This window comes from Panthera onca, chromosome X (assembly GCF_046562875.1).
Source record: "Panthera onca isolate mPanOnc1 chromosome X, mPanOnc1 haplotype 2, whole genome shotgun sequence".
Classification (NCBI taxonomy): domain Eukaryota; kingdom Metazoa; phylum Chordata; class Mammalia; order Carnivora; family Felidae; genus Panthera; species Panthera onca.
The window spans coordinates 2,043,345-2,061,190 of NC_138357.1; the positions used below are offsets into that span (position 1 = coordinate 2,043,345).

Consider the following 17,846-nt stretch of genomic DNA (forward strand, 5'->3'; position numbering starts at 1 on the left):
AGCGGGGAAGGAGCAGAGAGAGAGAGAGAGGGAGACACAGAATCCGAAGCAGGCTCCAGGCTCTGAGCTGACAGCACAGAGCCCAACATGGGGCTCAAATTCACAAGCCGTGAGATCATGACCTGAGTCAAAGTCGGACGTTTAACCAACTGAACCACCCAGACGCCCCTAAAAAATTTCTTAAGGGGATACCTGGCCGGCGTAGTCAGTGGAGCAGATGACTCTTGATCTCGGGGTTGTGAGTTCGAACCCCACATTGGGCATGGTGCCTAGTTTAAAAGAATAAATAAATAAATAAATAAATAAATAAATAATTGAAAAAATTTCTTTAAAAAAATAAAAACTAAGGATGGACAAAATGGGTGAAAGGAAGTAGGTGATACAGGCTTCCCATTATGAAATAAAGAAGGTGACAGGAATAAAAGGCACAGCATAGGGAATCAGTGGTATTGTAACAGCATTGTACGGTGACAGAAGGTAGTCACAATGGTGGTGGGCACAGCGTGACATCTAGACCTGTTGTACACCTGAAACTAACGTAACATTGTGTGTCAACTATGGTCAAAAAAATTTAAAAAACACGTAAACAAGGGGGAAGCAACTCAAATGCCCATTGACAGATAAATGGAAAGGCACATGTGGTCCATTCAGCCTTAAAATGACATAAAATTCTCAGGACACCTGGGTGGCTCTGTTGGTTAAGCGTCCAACTCTTGATCTCAGGGTTGTGAGTTCAAGTGACTGATGGGACATTTGCTTCTCGAGAAATAGTCTTTACCTGAGAGTGCGGCCTGAGGGCCTCCCACTGCAGAGAAGGGCATGGATTTGCAGAAATGAGAGGGAATTTTTCATTTTTTGATATGGAAGGAAATTTAAAAAAAAGATATGAAGTCTGATACATGTTACAACATGGGTGAGTCTTGAAAACATTATACTAATTGAAAGAAATCAGTTATAAACTGACAAGTATTATACAATTCCACCTAAATGAAATATCTAGAATGGGCAAATTCACAGAAACAGAAAATAGGTAAAAAATTACCAGGGTCTGGAGGAGGGGAATGGGGAGCCAGTGCCTAATGGAGATACAGTTTCTTTTTGGGGTGATTAAAATGTTTTGGAAATAATGGTTAGAGTTGCGCATTGGGAATGTAGTTAATGTGTCTGAATTATACTTAAAAATGGTAAAAATGGCAAATTTTGTGTTATATATATTCTATTGTAATTTTCCAAAGCAAGAGAATGATGAAATCTTTTTTTCAGTAGGTTCCACACCTAGCATGGAGACCAATGTGGGGCCTGAGACCCTGAGGTGAAGACCTGAACTGAGATCAAGAGTTGGATGCTTAACCCACTGAGCCACCAAGATGCCCTGAGAATGATAAGTCTTAACGCAGGCTATTGGCCACTATAGGGTCATGATGGTACATGTAAGTTACTGGTAGTGGTCCTGTGCCAGGGTCGGGTGGTAGCTTCATGGGTGTTAATGAGTTTATTTTTAAAATAAAATGTGGGGTGTTTGCTGGCTCTGTCGGTGGAGTGCGTGACTCTTGATCTCAGGGTTGTAAGTTCGAGATCCACGTTGGATACAGAGATTTTTTTTAATGTTTTATTTTATTTTTGAGAGACAGAGACAGCATGAGTGGGGGAGGAGCAGAGAGAGAGGGAGACAAAGAATCCAAAGCAGGTTCCAGGCCCCGAGCTGTCAGCACAGAGCCCGATGCGGGGCTCGAACCTACAAACTGTGAGATCATGACCTGAGCCGAAGTTGGATGTGTAACCGACTGAACCACCCAGGTGCCCCGAGATTAGTTTTAAATGGTCTCTAAAAAGGGGGGCTCCTGGGTGGCTCAGTCAATTAAGTGCCTGATTCTTGATTTTGGCTCAGGTCATGATCTCATGGTTTGTGAGATCAAGCCCTGTGTGGGGCTCTGTGCTGACTGTGCAGAGTCTGCTTGGGATTCTCTCTCTCCTTCTTTCTCTACCCTGTCCCTGCTCACACTCTCTCTCAAAATAAATAAAATACACTTAAAAAAAAGTTAAAAATCTTAGGCAAACCATAAGAGACTCTTAAATACAGAGAACAAACTGAGGGTTGATGGGGGGCAGGGGGGAGAGGGGAAAGTGGGTGATGGGCATTAAGGAGGGCACTTGTTGGGATGAGCAGTGGGTGTTGTATGGAAGCCAATTTGACAATAAATTATATACAAAATTTTTAAACCTTAAATCTTTTTTTAAGTTTATTTATTTATTTTGAGAGAGTGAGCACAAGCACGTGAGGAGCAGAGAGAAGAGAAACAGAATCCCAATCAAGCTCTGCACCATCAGTGTAGAGCCTGATGCAGGGCTTGAACACACGAATCATGAGATCATGACCTGTGCCAAGGTTAAGAGTCAGACGCTTAACTGACTGAGCCACCCAGGCACCCCTTAAAAAAAATCTTAAAAAAAATAAACAAAATGAAAGTGGGTCTTAAGTGGACAAATTTTATGGATAGTGAGTAATCAGATTCTGTGCATCTGGATAAAAAAAAAACAACTAGAAAGGGGCAGTGACTGGATGGCTCAGTCGGTTGAGTCTGACTCTTGATTTCAGCTCAGGTCATGATCCCAGGATCGTGGGATCTGCGTTGGGCTCCACACTGAGCCAGGAGCCTGCTTAGGATTCTCAGTCGGTTGAGCGTCTGACTTTGGCTGAGGTCGTGATCTCTCAGTTCCTGAGTTCGAGCCCTGTGTCGGGCTCTGTGCTGACAGCTCAGAGCCTGAATCCTGCTTCAGATTGTGTGTCTCCCTCTCTCTGTCCCTTCCCCACTCATGCTCTGTCTCTCTCTGTCTCTCAAGGATGAATAAATGTTAAAAAAAAAAAACTGAAGAGAAGCTGGACAGAGTTTCTGGGCTGGGGTCTGGCCTCAGCTTCCCTGGGAGTTCCTTTCTGGGGAAGCCAGTGGGCAAGGTCATTAGTGACTACTGGGAAACAGGGTTCCCCAGATGGGCATCTGGCAGGGCTGGGCTGGGGACCAGGAACCATATCCAGTGAAAAAATAAAAGAGTAAGCTCCTGACCTCTTTGCAACTACCAAGGGTGGCTTGAAGTGGAACCCTTCTACAAGGTGATATGGTGTCTTCAGGAGATCCAAGCTTCAGGGCATGGAGGGATAGCAGCAGAGTCATGACAGGACCAGTCCAGATAAAAGCTTGGGTGAAGCTCACCCTGGCATTTGGTCTTCAGGCTAAAGAATGTTACAACAGCCATGACAATCATGGTGGAGACAGCCCTCCTGCTATGCGGGGGTGTCCTTCTACTCTCCTCCTCGTTGTTGAGCTCAGATCAAAGTAGCTATCCCTGAATCAATTGACTGTGTCTGATCTTTCTTCCCCCACACTCTCAGAGGGCTTCGTATTTGTTAGGATCTTTCTTTCTTTCTTTCTTTCTTTCTTTCTTTCTTTCTTTCTTTCAGGGAGAGGGTGCAAGTGAGCAAGGGGGGGAGAGAGAGAGAGAGAGAGAGAGAGAGAGAGAGAGAGAGAGAGATATTTGGGGCTTATCTGAAGTGGGGCTTGTGTTCATCTGATGCAGGGCTCAAGCTCACCCCATGCGGGACTCAAACTCACAAACCGTGAGATCATGACCTGAGCCAAAGTCAGATGCTTAACTGACTGAGTCACCCAGGAGTCCTCATTGAAGTGGTTTTATTTTATTTTATGTACAACGAGTTAGCAGTAAGGTAGGCATCTTGGATCTGTGCAGTTAAGGTAGGTCTCTTGGATGACCCATTCAAGGAAGTTCACTAAATCCAACTTAATGAAGCCTGGGTCTTTCAAGCACTGATGGAAACACCGGCGGCACACATTAAGGCCGGGTTTCCGGATCAGACTGTGGTGGTTTAAGCAGATTCAGCAAGAACTGAGAACCCTGGCCAAATTTCCTCCAGTGGCTCCAGTAGAGCTGCTGGTGACCCATTTTGTTCTCTCGGACTCAACGAGGCAAAAGGCTGTTAGGATTTTCTGATGGCAAAAGGAAACCGCCACTAACTCCAACAAGGAAAGGGATGTATTTGGCATGATGCTGAGTAGATCACTGAATTGGTGGAATGTCTGCTCAAGCAGGTCTTGGGACACACAGGCATGACCTGTTTTGAGTGGGGCGCAGAGCAAACTGCTGTGCCATTACAGCCATAAGACACAGCCAACCTAAAGGCTCGAGAGGATCTGTCCATGGTAGATAACAATAATGCTGTGAAGAGTCTGGGAAACCTCAGTGGAAGGATCCGAGCACAGACCCATAAAGGTCTGGAGCAAGGCCCTATGTTCTGTGGCAGAGGTACTTACTCTTCAAAAAGCAGCTATTGGGCACCTGGGTGGCTCAGTCCGTTAAGCGTCAGACTTCTGCTCGGGTCATGATCTCGAGGTTCGTGAGCTCAAGCCCTGCACTGGGCTCTGCGCTGTCAGCCCAATCTGGTTTGGATCTTCTGTCTCCCTCTCTCTCTGCCCCTCTCCTGCTTGTTCTGTCTCTCTCAAAAGTAAATCAACCTTAACAATAAAGCAGCTGCCATCATGTTACTGGGCCACGATACAGACTTAGAAGCTGACCGTGGGGGAGGGGGGTTGGTGCCTGGGTGGCTCAGTGGGTTAAGTGTCTGAGTCTTGATTTCAACTCAGGTCATGATCTCACAATTGGTGAGATGGAGGCTCACGTCGGGCTCTGTGCTGACTTGGGATTCTCTCTCTCTCTCTCTCTCTCTCTCTGTGCGTGCTCTGTCTCAAAACAAATCAATAAGCGCTAAAAAAAAAAAGCTGGCCATGGGCCATGAAGTACCTATGTGACTGAGGCCGTCCATCATGAGCTAAGTAAGTACTGGCAGACCCACTGCCACTGCAGAGGTTTCCAAGACCCCCTCCATGGGCCGGATTAATTTGGTGGAGCAGCTCACAGGACTCAGAGAAACTTACTAGATCACCAGTTTATTATAACCGTATATAACTCAGGGGTAGCCCGATTGAAGAGATATGTAAGGCAAGGTATGAGGGCAAGGCACAGAGCTTCTGTGTTCTCTCGAAGCATGTCACTCTCCCATACCTCCAACCCAGGTCTCCAAACCCTGTTCCTTTTTTCTCCCTTTTGGGTTTCAAAGGAGGCTTCATTACAAAGGCGTGATTGATTAAATCATTGGCCAGTGGCCACTGATTCAATCTCCAGCCCCTCTTCCCTCTGTGGAGGTTGGGGAAGGAGGAAGGAAAGTTCCAACCCTCTAATTATTCAGTTGGGTCTCCTGGCAACCAGCCCCATCCTTAGGTGCTGTACAAAAGTCACCGCATTCACAAAACAAAAGACACCTTTATGACTCTCATCACAGGAAATTCCAAGAGTTTTAGGAGCTCTGAGCCAAAAGCAGAGACAAAGACCAAACATATATAATTTTCATCATAAATCACAATGTTACAGTAAGAGGCCAGAAGCTTTGGAGAAGAGGTGGAGATACCTAATGTACCTAGGGGAGTGCACGGGAAGGGTACGTGGATTCCTGTGTCTCTGCCAATGACCCCTGGCAGAGCAGGAAACTCAACTGCAGGAAACTACCCGCCTGAGCCACCAGGATAGCAGGATAGCAGGAAACTATCCGCCTGAGCCACCAGGCGGATAGAAGGAACCCTGTGCTGGTCAGCCAGCTTCTCTCCATGGTGCAATGGATCCATGAAGGCAATGGCTGTGGTGGAAGGGCTGGAGGTTCTGCGTGGGCCTAGAAGGAAGGGTTCTCTCTCAGCAAGGTTGATCTCAATACTGCCATCATTGAATGCCCAATCCACCAGCAAGCAGAGATCAATGTGGAGCTCTTGGTGTGATGCCATTTCTTAAGGGGACCAGCCAGCCGTTTGGTAGCAGAAAGGTTATATCGGCTTCCTCTCACCCTGATTGGGGGGGTAGTAATTAGTCCAACTTTGGATTTGGATTTGCCTTCCCTATGCACAGCGTCTCTGCTAGCAATCCCTCTGAGGGCTTACACACACCTGATCTATTGACACGGTATGCCACAGAACAATACTTCAGAGCAAGGGTGTCTTCTTCCAAGAAACAAGGTATGGCAAAAAGCACACATGCATGGGAGCCACTGCCCTGCCTCACACTGCATCACCCAGAAACACCCAGAGCCCATTGAAGGTGCAGCAAAGATGCTGGCTCAGGGCAAACATCCTGTGGTGCTGGGCAACCTTACTCCATAATGTGACAAATGCAATGAGTCAATAGTCAATACAAGGTGCTGCGAACCAAGGAATGGGAATAAGATTGCTGCTCTCCCCATCATCATTCCCAGTGACCCAGTCTATGCAGGCACTTGGGTGGCTCAGTCGTTTAAGCATCGGACTTTGGTTCAGGTCGTGATCTCATGGTTTGTTAGTTTGAGCCCTACATGGGGCTCTCTGCTGTCAGCGGAGAGCCTACTTGGGCTCTGTTTCCCTCTCTCTGCCCTTCCCCTTCCCCCGGTCGTGTCCTCAGGTGTGCGCGCGCTTTCTCTCAAAAAGAAATAAACACATTAAAAAGAAGGAGCAGTCTATGCTGTCCTTGAATGTGGACTTCGCTATGTGTGGTGGGTAGAATTCTGTCCTCCAAAAAGTTCAAGTCCCCCTCCCTGGTACCTGTGAATATGACCTTATTTGGAATTCAGGCCCTTGTAAATGTAATCAAGCTAATAAGAGGTCATGCTGGAGTAGGGCGAGCCCTAAATCCAATGACCAGTGTCCTTATAAGAAAAGAGAAGGTTGGACACAGATACAGAGGAGACACAAGGAGAAGAAGGCCAGGAGAAGACAGATGCAAAACTCTGGAGCAGACCCACCGTTCGATTCCTATCCTCTTGCCCAGGAGTCAGGGAGGAAGAAGGGGCCTTCCCCAACCGCCGCCGTCTAATTAAACCGCCCAGTGTGGTTAATGATTCCGTCACTTGCCAACGCCTGGAAATGAAGCGTGCAGCAATTTAATCAAGTGATCTTCTGCAGCGGGGGGGGGGGGGGGGAGGGGGGGGGGCTTGGGCTCAGCAACTCTCCCGGGCACCCCATGGGAACCCAGCCCTCAATCCGACGCTGCTTTCCAGGCAAAGGCCTTCTCTCTCCAGGCTTGTCCAAGAAGAGAGACGGCAGGTTGTGGGAGAGAGAGAAACGGAGGGAACGTCGAAGCGGTGTGCCCGAGCTCGGGCTGGGGCTGAGAGACACAGGTAGGCAGGGGACTCAGGTGGGCCAGTTCCGTGCGCGCGCGCGCGAGGGACCCAGGGCATCCGGAGCCCTGGTGGGCTCTCCCCCCACCTCTTTTTATTTCCTTGTTTTTAGCTTATTTTAACAAAGGTGTCCATTTAAACGACAGCGGGGGAACGCCTCACTTGAAGGCTAGAAGCAGTCATTAAAGGGAAGTCGGAGGGAGGGGTGGAGACCCCCGGAACTGGGCTGAAATCGCGCCCCCCTCCCGAGGCCCCGAGCTCTCTGGGGGATCCCGGGAGGCGCTCTTCCGAACAGGACGCCTGTCCCCCGGGCCCGCACCGCGTCGGCCGCACGTCCAGCGCGGAGAGCCCGGGGACCCGACGCCGGCGGTAGCGGGGAGCCGGGACCCCCCGACCACCCAAGCCAAGGCCCCGCCCCCGCCTTTCCGCGCCCGCTCCCGCGGCCCCCGCCGCTCGCGCTTCCACCCCGCCCAGCTCCCCTCCCCCGCGCGCGTGCGCCCCGTCCCCGCGCCCCTCCCCCCCACCTCCGCCGCCGCCGCCGCCGCGGGCGCGCGCGCGTGCCCGTCGTCCCGGGCGGGAGCTGGAGACTGCGGGGCCGACTGCGGGCCAGAGAGCGGGCGCCGGGAGCGCCGTGAGCGCGGCCGGGCGAGGCGGGAGCGTGGGCGCGGGCCTGGCCGCGGGCGGGGACCGCCGCCGCGCCGCCGTCCCCCAGTCGGCGGGCCGGGCCGCGGCGCCGAGCGCGAGGGCCGGGCTCCCGGGGCCGGTGGCCATGGGTGGGAGCCGGAGGCGGCAGCGGCAGCGCCAGCGGCAGCGGCAGCGGCGGGCCCCGCGGGCGGGGAGGCGCGCGGCCCACGGCCCCTGACGGCCCCCGGCGGCCCGGCGCGCCCCCGCGCCTCCTGGGGGGCCGTCGCCCAGCAACGCCCGGCGCGCCCGCCCATCCCCCGCTGCCCTTTTTCTCCCGGCCCGGTGCGAGGGAGCATGCCCGCGCCCGGCCTCAGCCAGCCGAGTTAACCCGAGGGGCGTGGAGCCGCCCCTCCCTCGGGCCGTCCTCCCCTCCCCCGCTAGGCGGCCCGCCCCCTGCGCTAGGGTATGGCCCCCGGCCCCGGCCCGGGACCCGAGGTCCCGCACTCCGGCCAGTGAAAGGCGTTTTCCCGTTCCCGCCCTCCTCCCCCCGCCGGCCAGCACCATGGGATGTAATATGTGCGTGGTTCAGAAACCGGAGGAGCAGTACAAAGTGATGCTTCAGGTAGGGCGGCGGGGCCGCTGGGGCGGGGGGGCGTGGGCGCCACCTGGGGAAGCAGCCGGCCACAGACCTGGCTGGGGCTGGAGGGCTCGGAGAGGAAGAGGTAGGGAGCCATTCCCGCCCTCAGTTTCGGGGGCTGCTGGGTGTTGGCGCTCCGTGGGAACCGGTCACAGATGGGGGGGGGGGGAGCTGCGTGGGGATGGGGTGCAGGGCGCATCCTTCGGGCGCCCAGAGGGGACGTGAGCCCTGGATCCGGCTCGGCCCGGCTCGGGAAGTGGGGCTCGGCCCCGGGTCCGGCGCGCCTGCACCCCCGGGCCCGGGAGCCCGGAGGCGCGGTGCCGCCGGCGCCGGCGCGGGATGGAGGTTGCATAGCAACGGGCTCCGTTCCCGGCACACGCTGGCCCCGCTGGCCCCAGGGCGGAGGAGGGAGCCGGGCACCCGCGGCGCGGGGGGAGGCCCAATTCAGGTCCCCGCGGCCCAGCGGAGCAGGAGCGCGTGGGCGGTCTGGGTGCTTAGCCCGGCGCTCACTCTCCGGCCCGGCCCGGCCCAAATGGTGGGTTCCCAGGCCCGGGGTGCCGCGGGCTCAGCGCGGGGTGCGCCCTGTGCGGGCGGCGGTGCCCGGCTGGCTCTTTGCCCTGCGGGGCCTCGGGCCCCGAGTCGCGGGCGGGGGGCGTGGACCGGCAGGTGCTCGGCGAGGAGGGAGGGGATACGCCCGGCCGCGGGCTCGGAACCCGAGCCCAGCCCGGTGGCCCGGAGCGGGGTTTCCTTGCCTGTGCGTGGCGTGACTTCGTGAGTGCGTGCCTGTGCCCCGTCTGTGTGTGCGCGGAGGCTCCTGCGGCCCCGCCCGTGTGTACTTTCTGTGTGCGCTCAGAGGGGTGTCTAGGGAAATGTCCCGGATGGAGGGGCCTGAGACGCACGCCCCGGGGCTGAGTGGAGGGAGTTCAAGGTCGGAGGGAGTCGGGACCCAGGGGCAGACCGGGCGCAGACAGGTATGCACTTCAACTCCGGCTTTACCGGTCAGGACTCGGGAGCGGGTGCTAGTCCGCGCGGTGTTGAACGCGGGAATGGGGTCTCTTGAGAGGAATAGGGGGAGCTGCTGTAAGCATCGGTGGGGAGCGGTCGGGGGGGGGGGATGGGGGCTGCCGCGGGAGCCCAGCTTTAGTGCTGTGAGCCTAGTTCTGGCCACTGCGAGCGGGAGGGGGCGGGACGGGGAACCTTGCTCGGTCCTGGCCGCGCCACTCATCCACAGTGTCTCAGGCCCTGTCTCCCGGGGCGCGCGCCGCCCTCCGCTTTTCCCGCTCGCCGCCCTTCGCCTTCTTTCTTCCTTTCTCGCCATCCGCCCCGGGCTGTTTCCTCTCGTCGTGTTCCCGCTGTTTGGAAATCTTACTCAGCCATTGTCATTACCCGCTCGTGGAATCGGCTTCGGTAATAACTCGGGCCCGGACCGAAAGGCAGTCCCTTGGAATCCCAGTGGTGGGGCACCGGGGCTGCCGGCGAAAGGTTGGGCAGCACTGGTTGGTCGGTGACACCGTGGGATCCCACCCTCACTGCTTCCTTTCTTGCAATCATTCCACCGAAAGGCAAGCGACCCCAAGGCTGTGGGCTCTTCACTTCCTCAGAGAGGGATTGATGTAGTACTTCATTTAAGGCCGACCTCATGGGGGTGTGTGGAAAGCCGAGGGCCACCTGCGCAGCGTGACAGGCGTGAAATGAGCCGTGGTTGAGAGGTGACACGGAGGTGACCCTTCGGGCTCCCCCTGGCACTTGGGGGGAGGCTGCCACAGTTGAGGCTGGGACTGCCTTCAGGGAGGCTCCATGTCGGAGGAGCCCTTGGGGTGAACCTGTGCAGCAAAGCTCAGAACCAAGCTTTCCTTCAGAGAGAGGCCTAACCCCGGGCAAGTAGACCCCCAGGAGGAGAGCCCGTCATGCCAGGTGTCCTCTGCAATTTCCTAGTCTGAGCTGCAGCCATCACAGACCAGTCTCTGGGGACATTGATCCCTTTTAAAACTCTTGAAGAAATTTGGACCGAGTCAGAGGCTGGATGTAGTTTTGGGGCACCTGGGCAGCTCACTCAGGTTAAACGCCCAACTCTTGGTTTGGGCTCAGGTCATGATCTCACCGTTCTTGGGTTCCAGCCCCACGTCAGGCTCTGTGCTGACAGTGCAGAGTCTGCTTGGGATTCTCTCTCTGTCTCTCTGCTGCTCCCCTGCGCTCGCTCTTTTTCTCTCTCTGTCTCAGAATAAATAAATAAATAAACTTAAAATTTTTTTTAAAACTCGGGACACCTGGGTGGCTCAGTCAGTTTTAGGCTCAGGTCATGATCTCGCAGTTCGTGAATTCAAGCCTCACATAGGGTTCTTTGGGGACAGCTCAGAGCCTAGAGCCTGTTTCAGATTCTGTGTCTCCCTCTCTCTCTGCCCCTTGCCTGCTCATGCTCTGTCTCTCAAAACTAAACATTAAACAATTTTTTTAATTAAAAAAAATAAAGAGGAGACAAAAGAGGATTGAATACAAAGGATCTGGAAAACAGGGAAAACCATTCGTTGTCCCACAAGACCCCATTTCTCGGGGCTGGGGCCCCAGGCACAGCAGGGAGAGCGATCCCTGGCCCAGTCTGATCTTTTTCTCAGAGCAGAAAGGAACTTTTGTCCCCAAAGACCAGCCGGACCCCTTGCCTGTAGACATGGGTGCTCCTTTAGTGTCAGTGGCACTTCTCCCTGTCCAGGCTGTGTCTGCCTGTGGCCTCTGCGCCATATGAGAGTAAGGGACCCCACTGGGGACACAGTGCAGCCCAGGGAAATGCACATACGTGCATACCTCTGCCACCCCGTCAAGAACCCCAAGTCTCTGTCCTAGCCTTGAGTTCCGGGTTCTTTGCTCCTGATGGCTCACATGCACAGAACAGACGACAGCTTTATTGAGGTATAATTCACATACCCTGCTAATAGGTGCAGTCGGCGGTTTTTACTATGTTCAGAGAGCTGTGCAACTGTCCCCACTACCTCATTCCGGAACATTGTCCTCGCCTTAAAAAGAAACCCTGTCTTCTTCTTCTTCTTCCTTTTTTTTTTTTTTTTTTAAGTTTATTGATTTTGAAACAGGGGGGTGGGGAGAATCCTAAGGGCTAATGGCATGGAGCCCAACACAGGGCTCGATCCCACGAGATCCTGACCTGAGCCGAAATGAAGAGTCCGACGCTCAACCACCTGAGCCAGCCAGGTGCCCCAGAAACCCCATCTTCTTAAGCAGTCATATATGCATTTAACCCAACGCCTCCCAGCCCCTGGCAACCACGAATCTACTTTGAACCATACGAACCATACAAATACAGTCTTTGATTGTTTATGTGTGTGGCTTCTTAGATTTATCATGTTTTCTGTTAAAAAAATATTTTTTAAGTGCTCTCTACCCCCAATATAGGGCTCAAACTCACAACCCCGAGATCAAGAGTGCCCCTACCATGTTTTCAAGGTTCATTTATATTGTAGCCCAAATAAGTACTAAATTTCTGTTTTTACGTTTATTATTATTATTATTATTAGTAGTAGTAATATCTACACCCAACGTGGGGCTTGAACGCATGACCTGACATCAAGAGTCACACATGCTTCTGACCAAACCAGCCAGGCGCTCCCTAAATCTCTTTTTACTGCTGAATAACATGACAGTGTGACTGTAGCAAATAATATTTATCCGTTCATCCGTTGATGGACATCGCGGTTGCTTCCACCTTTTCACTATTGTGAGTAATGCCGCTGTGAACATGGGTGTGCACATATCTGTTTGAGTCCCTGCTTTTATTTTAAGTTTATTTATTTTGAGAGAGAGGGGAGGGCAGGGGAAGAGCAAGAGGGAGAGACAGAATCACAAGCAGCTTCTGCACTGTCAGCACGGAGCCCGATGCCGGGCTTGAACTCAAAAACCACGAGATCGTGACCTGAGCCACAGTCCGGAGTCGGACGCTTAACGGACGGAGCCACCCGGTTGCCCGTTATTTCATTTTTTAAAAAATTTAATTTTTGGTCCGACTTCAGCTCGGGTTTCGGAGTTGAAGACCCACGTCGGGCTCTGCGCTAACGGCTTGGAGCCTGCTTGTGATTCTGTGTCTCCCTGTCTCTCTGCTCCTTCCCCATTCTCTCTCTCTCTCTCTCTCTCAAAAATCAATCAATCAATAAACAAATGTTAAGAACAGAGAGCACAGAGGTACTGGACCACTGCCTTCTAGCAAGCGGTGCTGCTGGCTGGAGTGGTGGTCATTAGGATGGACTGTGCGGGCGGCCTCCCTGGGGTCTACTCTTTAAAAGAAAAGATTTTAAGTAATCTCTGTATCCGACGTAGGCCTCAAACCCACAACCCCAAGATCAAGAGTTGCGCGCTCCTACCGACTGAGCCAGCCGGGAGCCCCGAGTCCCTGCTTTTAATTCTTTCAGGTATATGCCCTGAAATGGGGTTGCTGGATCGGATGGTAATTCTGTTTAACTTTTTGAGGAGCCGCGGAACTCTTCGGCAGGGACAAGCCATTTTACATTCCTGCGGGAGTGGGAGAGGGTTCCAGTTTCGCCACGTTCCCCCAACACGTGCATCTGATTATCACCATCCTACTGTCTGTGCGGTGGTATCACTGTGGGTTTGATTTGCATTTCCTGATGTCTAAGTGATGTGAAGTATCTCTTCGTGCGCTGTTGGCCACTTAGAGATTTTTTCTGGAGAAACGTCTGTCTTCATGCCAGTGCCACGCTGCTTTTACTCTGGCCTTGTAAGTAAATTTTAAATTCAGCAAGTGTGAGTCCTCCATTTTTGTACCCTTCAAGACTGTTCTGATTGTTCTGGGTGCCTTCAGTTTGTATATGAATTTTAGGATCAGCTTGCCGGGTTCTGAAAAGAGGCCAGCGGAATTGAATTTGTAGATCAGTTGTGGGTGGAGTATGACCCGTGAACATGGGATGTCTTTCCACGTGGGTCTTCAATTTCTTTCTTTTTTTTAAATGTTTGTTTATTTTGAGAGAGAGGGGGAAAACATGAGCAAGGGAGGGGTAGAGAGAGAGGGAGAGAGAGAATCCCTAGCAGGCTCTGCGCTGTCAGCACAGAGCCCGACGTGTTCCCAAACTGGGCTCAGTCTCACGAATTTCGAGATCACGACCTGAGCCGAAATCAAGAGCCCTTTGCTCAACCCCTTCAACCAACTGAGCTACCCAGCTGCCCTGGTTCTTCAGTTTTTTTAAACAGTGTCTTACACTTTTGTTACATTTATTCCTGAGTATTTTATTCTTTGTGATGCTTTTATAAGTAGAATTGTTTTCTTTTTCCTTTTTTTTAAGTTTGTTTTTCTTTTTTAGTAGTCTCTCCACCCAACATGGGACTCAGACTCACAATCTCGAGACCAAGGCACGCTCTTCTGACTGAGTCAAGCCAGGCATCCCCGGAATTGTTTTATTTATTTATTTATTTATTTATTTTTATTTAAAAATTTTTTTAATGTTTATTTATTTTTGAGACAGAGTGCGAGTGGGGGAGGGGCAGAGAGAGAGAGGGAGACACAGAATCCGAAACAGGCTCCAGGCTCCTAGCTGTCAGCACAGAGTCCGATGCGGGGCTCGAACCCACGAACCGTGAGATCATGACCTGAGCTGAAGTCGGACGCTTAACCGATTGAGCCACCCGGGCGCCCCTGGAATTGTTTTCTTAATTTCTTTTTCATTGTTCTCACTGGCACTGTATCGAAATACAGTTGATTTTTAGATATTGATCCTGTATTCTGCAACCTTACTGAATTCATTTATTAGCTCTAATTGTTTTTTAGTGGATTCTTCAGGATTTTCTATATGTAGGATTATGTCATGGGCAAATAGAGATAGTTTTACATCTGCCTTTCCAATCCGGATGCCTTTTATTTCTTTCTTGCCTCTTTGCTCTGGCTAGGATCTCAAGTACAATATTGAATAGATTGGTGAGAGCAGACATCCTTGCCTTGCTCCTGATCTAACAGGAGAAGCTTCCAGTCTTTCACCAGTGAGTATAAAATTAGCTGTAGGTCTTTCACAGATGCTCTTTATCAAGTCAAGGAGGTTCCCTTTTATTCCTAGTTTGAGTGTTTTTATCATGAAGAGTTGTTAGATTTTGTCAAATGCTTTTGCAGTGGCTATTGAGATGCTCACTGCTCGGGCCCCTTATTCTACCGCTGCGGCCTGCCATGAGCACCGGCCACGAGCACCAGCCACAAGCACCTGCCACAAATGCACTAAATGTGGCATGTCAGAGCCCTACTTCTATTTCTGTCATCTTCTTCTTGTCTTCCACTTAACCGAGCAGGGGTGTTGGGGTGCGGGCGGGGGTGGGGGCGGGGATGCGACATACTGACAAGCTTGAAAATGTAGAAAGATCCTGCGGTCTTGCCCCTTGAGTTAGGAAGAGGAAGGATCCAGGTTGCAGACGGTGGAAGGTGGGGAGGGAGAGCATCAGCACCAAGGCACACAGTGCCTTCTGAGAGCCCTTCCTGGGGCCCTTCCTGCTGGGGGCCTGCGTCCTGCCCTCTGGCACCTGGACCGCTTTGTCAGGGATCTAATCAAGCCCCTCTTTGTCGGCCCCCCCCCCCCCCCGTCACCCCAGTCTTCCATACCTTGGTTCCCCCGCCCCCTGCCACCATCACGGTCTTGCTGGCAGGTGCATAGGAGACCCTCTGTGACAAAGGAAACTGGCCTCCCGGCCTACTCCGCTCACTCCCTGCCAGGCCTGGCCACACCTCCACTCTTCTCTCAGTCTGGGGGCCCAGTGCCTCACCACCACCACCTTCCGCCCTCTGTCCACATTCGGAGACGTCAAACACCAGCCTGCCTTGCGGCAGCAAGGTCTTTCCTCCAGCACCTGCTTGCTGAGCCAGCCACCGTTCTGTGTGCTGAGGATCCACAGACCCCTCTCTCCCTCCCCCCGGGCCTTTTCACAAGGGGAGAGGCTGGTCACGAGCAAAGAGGCGACGGTTGGGGGAGAGAAGGGCCCACGGGGCTGCGGGGGCCATGGGGAGGGCAGTGGGCTCACGCCTGTCCCCTCTTTCCATCTTCCTCCACCCTGCACGGCGGCTCTCCTCGCCCTGACGTGCTCCCTCCCCCTTGAGTGGGGGCGTCCTGTGAGCCGGACTGGGCTGTGTCCTTGCACACCGCCTGTCCTGGAGTGGGCCCTCTGGGAATAATTGTGCAGTCCATGAACGGGGCATTGAAGTCCAACAGCCATGATCTGCATAGCGTCACCATGTTTTACCATTGTCTCAAATGTTTTATTATATATTTACACGTATATTTAAATGTTTATGTATTTGTATATATATTTTAAAGCTTATTTATTTATTTAGAGAGGGACAGAGACAGTGTGAGTGGGGGAGGGGCAGAGAGAGAGGAAAAGAGAGGCTCCCAGGCAGGCTCTGTGCCGACAGCACAGAACCCGATGCGGGGTTCATACTCATGAACTGTGAGGTCGTGACCCGAGCCAAAGCCAATGCTTAACCAACAGCCACCCGGGCACCCCTGTCTCAAAATCTTTAAATGCCTTTCCTGTCTTCCTTCCTTCCCTCAGTTCCAAGGACTGTCTGAGCCGTTGATGGAAAATCCTAGAAAATGCAAACTAATCTGCAGTTACAGAAAGCACATCAGCATTTGCAGGGATGGGCAGAAGGGAGGGATGACAAAGGGACACGAGGACACTTCAGCATGATGGAAATGGTCACTGTCTTGATTGTGATGATGGTTTCTTGAGTGTATGTTTACAAAACTTTAAACTGTATGCTCCAAATATGTGCATTTCATCATATGGCAAGGACACCTCAGTAAAGCTTTAAAAACAAGAAATGCGTGTAACACACACTCACCAAAGGAAAAAGCACTTAGCCCAGCAGGGGCACCTGGTGGGGGTGGGCGGGTCTTTCCTTCCTTCTACTTTAGGGTCCCCACCAGGGAAGAACAGGCCATGTGGGAATAAAGAGTTCCCGCCTCCCAAGGTCATCGCCATAGGGACATCACCCACCTTTGCTGAGCCGCACCAGTTCCCCTGGGATCTCATTTGGCCCGGGTTGGAATTGTTGCCATCAGGCCATTCGGTTGGTGGTGAAGGCAGCTGGATGGAGACAGCCTCACTCATGGACATGACACTGTTAATGTCCAGTGACAGAAGAATGTTCACTATTATTTTCTAATTGGGGTTTCTCTAATGGGAAAGAAGGCGGGGGGACACAGGAAGAGGAGCCCTGAGTTGTGAAGAAGTGTAAGGCATGAGACGAGTTAGGAGCCAAAGGAGGAAACTGAGAAGCTGGGGCTCAGGGGCTGGTTTTGGGCTGTGGCAGGCATGTCCCCTCTTTGTAGTGCAATCTGCCTCTTGCTTGCTGTGAGCAGTGGAAATGAAGGGCACCTCATAAAGAATATCCTTTCGATTACTGCTAGACTTGGATCTTGCCCTTGGACCAGGCAGGTGAGCCCAGAGGTGGGTGGGTGGATGTTTTCAGTTGTGGTGAGCTTACACCCAAAGCTTGATCTTGACGATGACCTCAGGAATTGCTTCGTGTTTTCACACAGGCTGCATGGGGTATCCTCCCTTCCCAGCACCCGAGAGGCCTGCTCGCAGCTAGAAGGGCACGGGAGCCAGGGCCGATGGTCAGATTACAGCAGACCCTGGGTGGCCACCACACATCTGCTCAGCAGCTTTGGGGTGGGAAGGGGTGAGAGGGAAGGAGAGACCCTTTGAACCATCTACCTGGTGTTTGAACCCCATTCAGGTGTGCGCGCGCATCCTTCCCGGTTCCTCGAGAGGGCGTCCTGGGCCAGTGCAACGCCACCGCAAGGCCCTTGTTGAAATGCAGACTCTGATTAAACAGGTCCGGGGCCTGAGATTCCGCGTTTCTCACAGGTGCTCAGGCAATGTCCATGCTGCTGGTGCTTGGACCGACCACAGCGAGTAGCAAGGACTTCCGGAAGAAATGGGGTAAATCAGTGAGGCCCTGAATCACATCAGCGCCACCTTACAATGTGATTGTTATAAACAAGAGGCAGGGCATCACCTTAGAACTACCAAACCAATTCCCAGGGGTCATTGCCCAACTGAGGTCCCCAGGGACATCGTCTGCTTTTCTGTGCTGGGTGCAACTAACCAATCCTCCTCTCCCATCCACCCTTACCAACGTGCAGACAGCTGACATGGACACCCACACGTACACCGAACTACCAAACTATGAAGCCTTCTGGGAGGAAGCCCCCACCCATGCTTCCTTTTCTTTCTCTCTCCTGCCCCTGGGCAAGAAGGGGTGGGCACGATTATGGGGTTGGCTGTCATGGTTTGTCCAGGCAGCCACGACCGGGGGCCTGCTAGTTGCCGGGCCACTGACATCACGATGGGGCGTAATGCCGTGTCCCCGTTGGAATA

General features: G+C 52.9%; 1 protein-coding gene and 1 pseudogene across 3 annotated transcripts in view; one reads left to right on the plus strand and one right to left on the minus strand.

Annotated features, from left to right (window-relative positions):
- Positions 1–3,710: 3,710 nt before the first annotated feature.
- On the minus strand, positions 3,711–3,957 carry LOC145714439 (small ribosomal subunit protein uS14 pseudogene; annotated as a pseudogene).
- A 4,385-nt stretch (positions 3,958–8,342) lies between these two features.
- PDZD4 (PDZ domain containing 4) overlaps positions 8,343–17,846 on the plus strand; it is a 31,759-nt gene continuing 22,255 nt past the window's right edge. For all 3 annotated transcript variants that reach the window (XM_081794253.1, XM_081794254.1, XM_081794255.1), the window contains exon 1: positions 8,343–8,450. In XM_081794253.1, the coding sequence (XP_081650379.1) occupies positions 8,391–8,450 (60 nt within the window). In that variant the 5' untranslated portion in view covers positions 8,343–8,390. The remainder of the gene's footprint in view (positions 8,451–17,846) is intronic.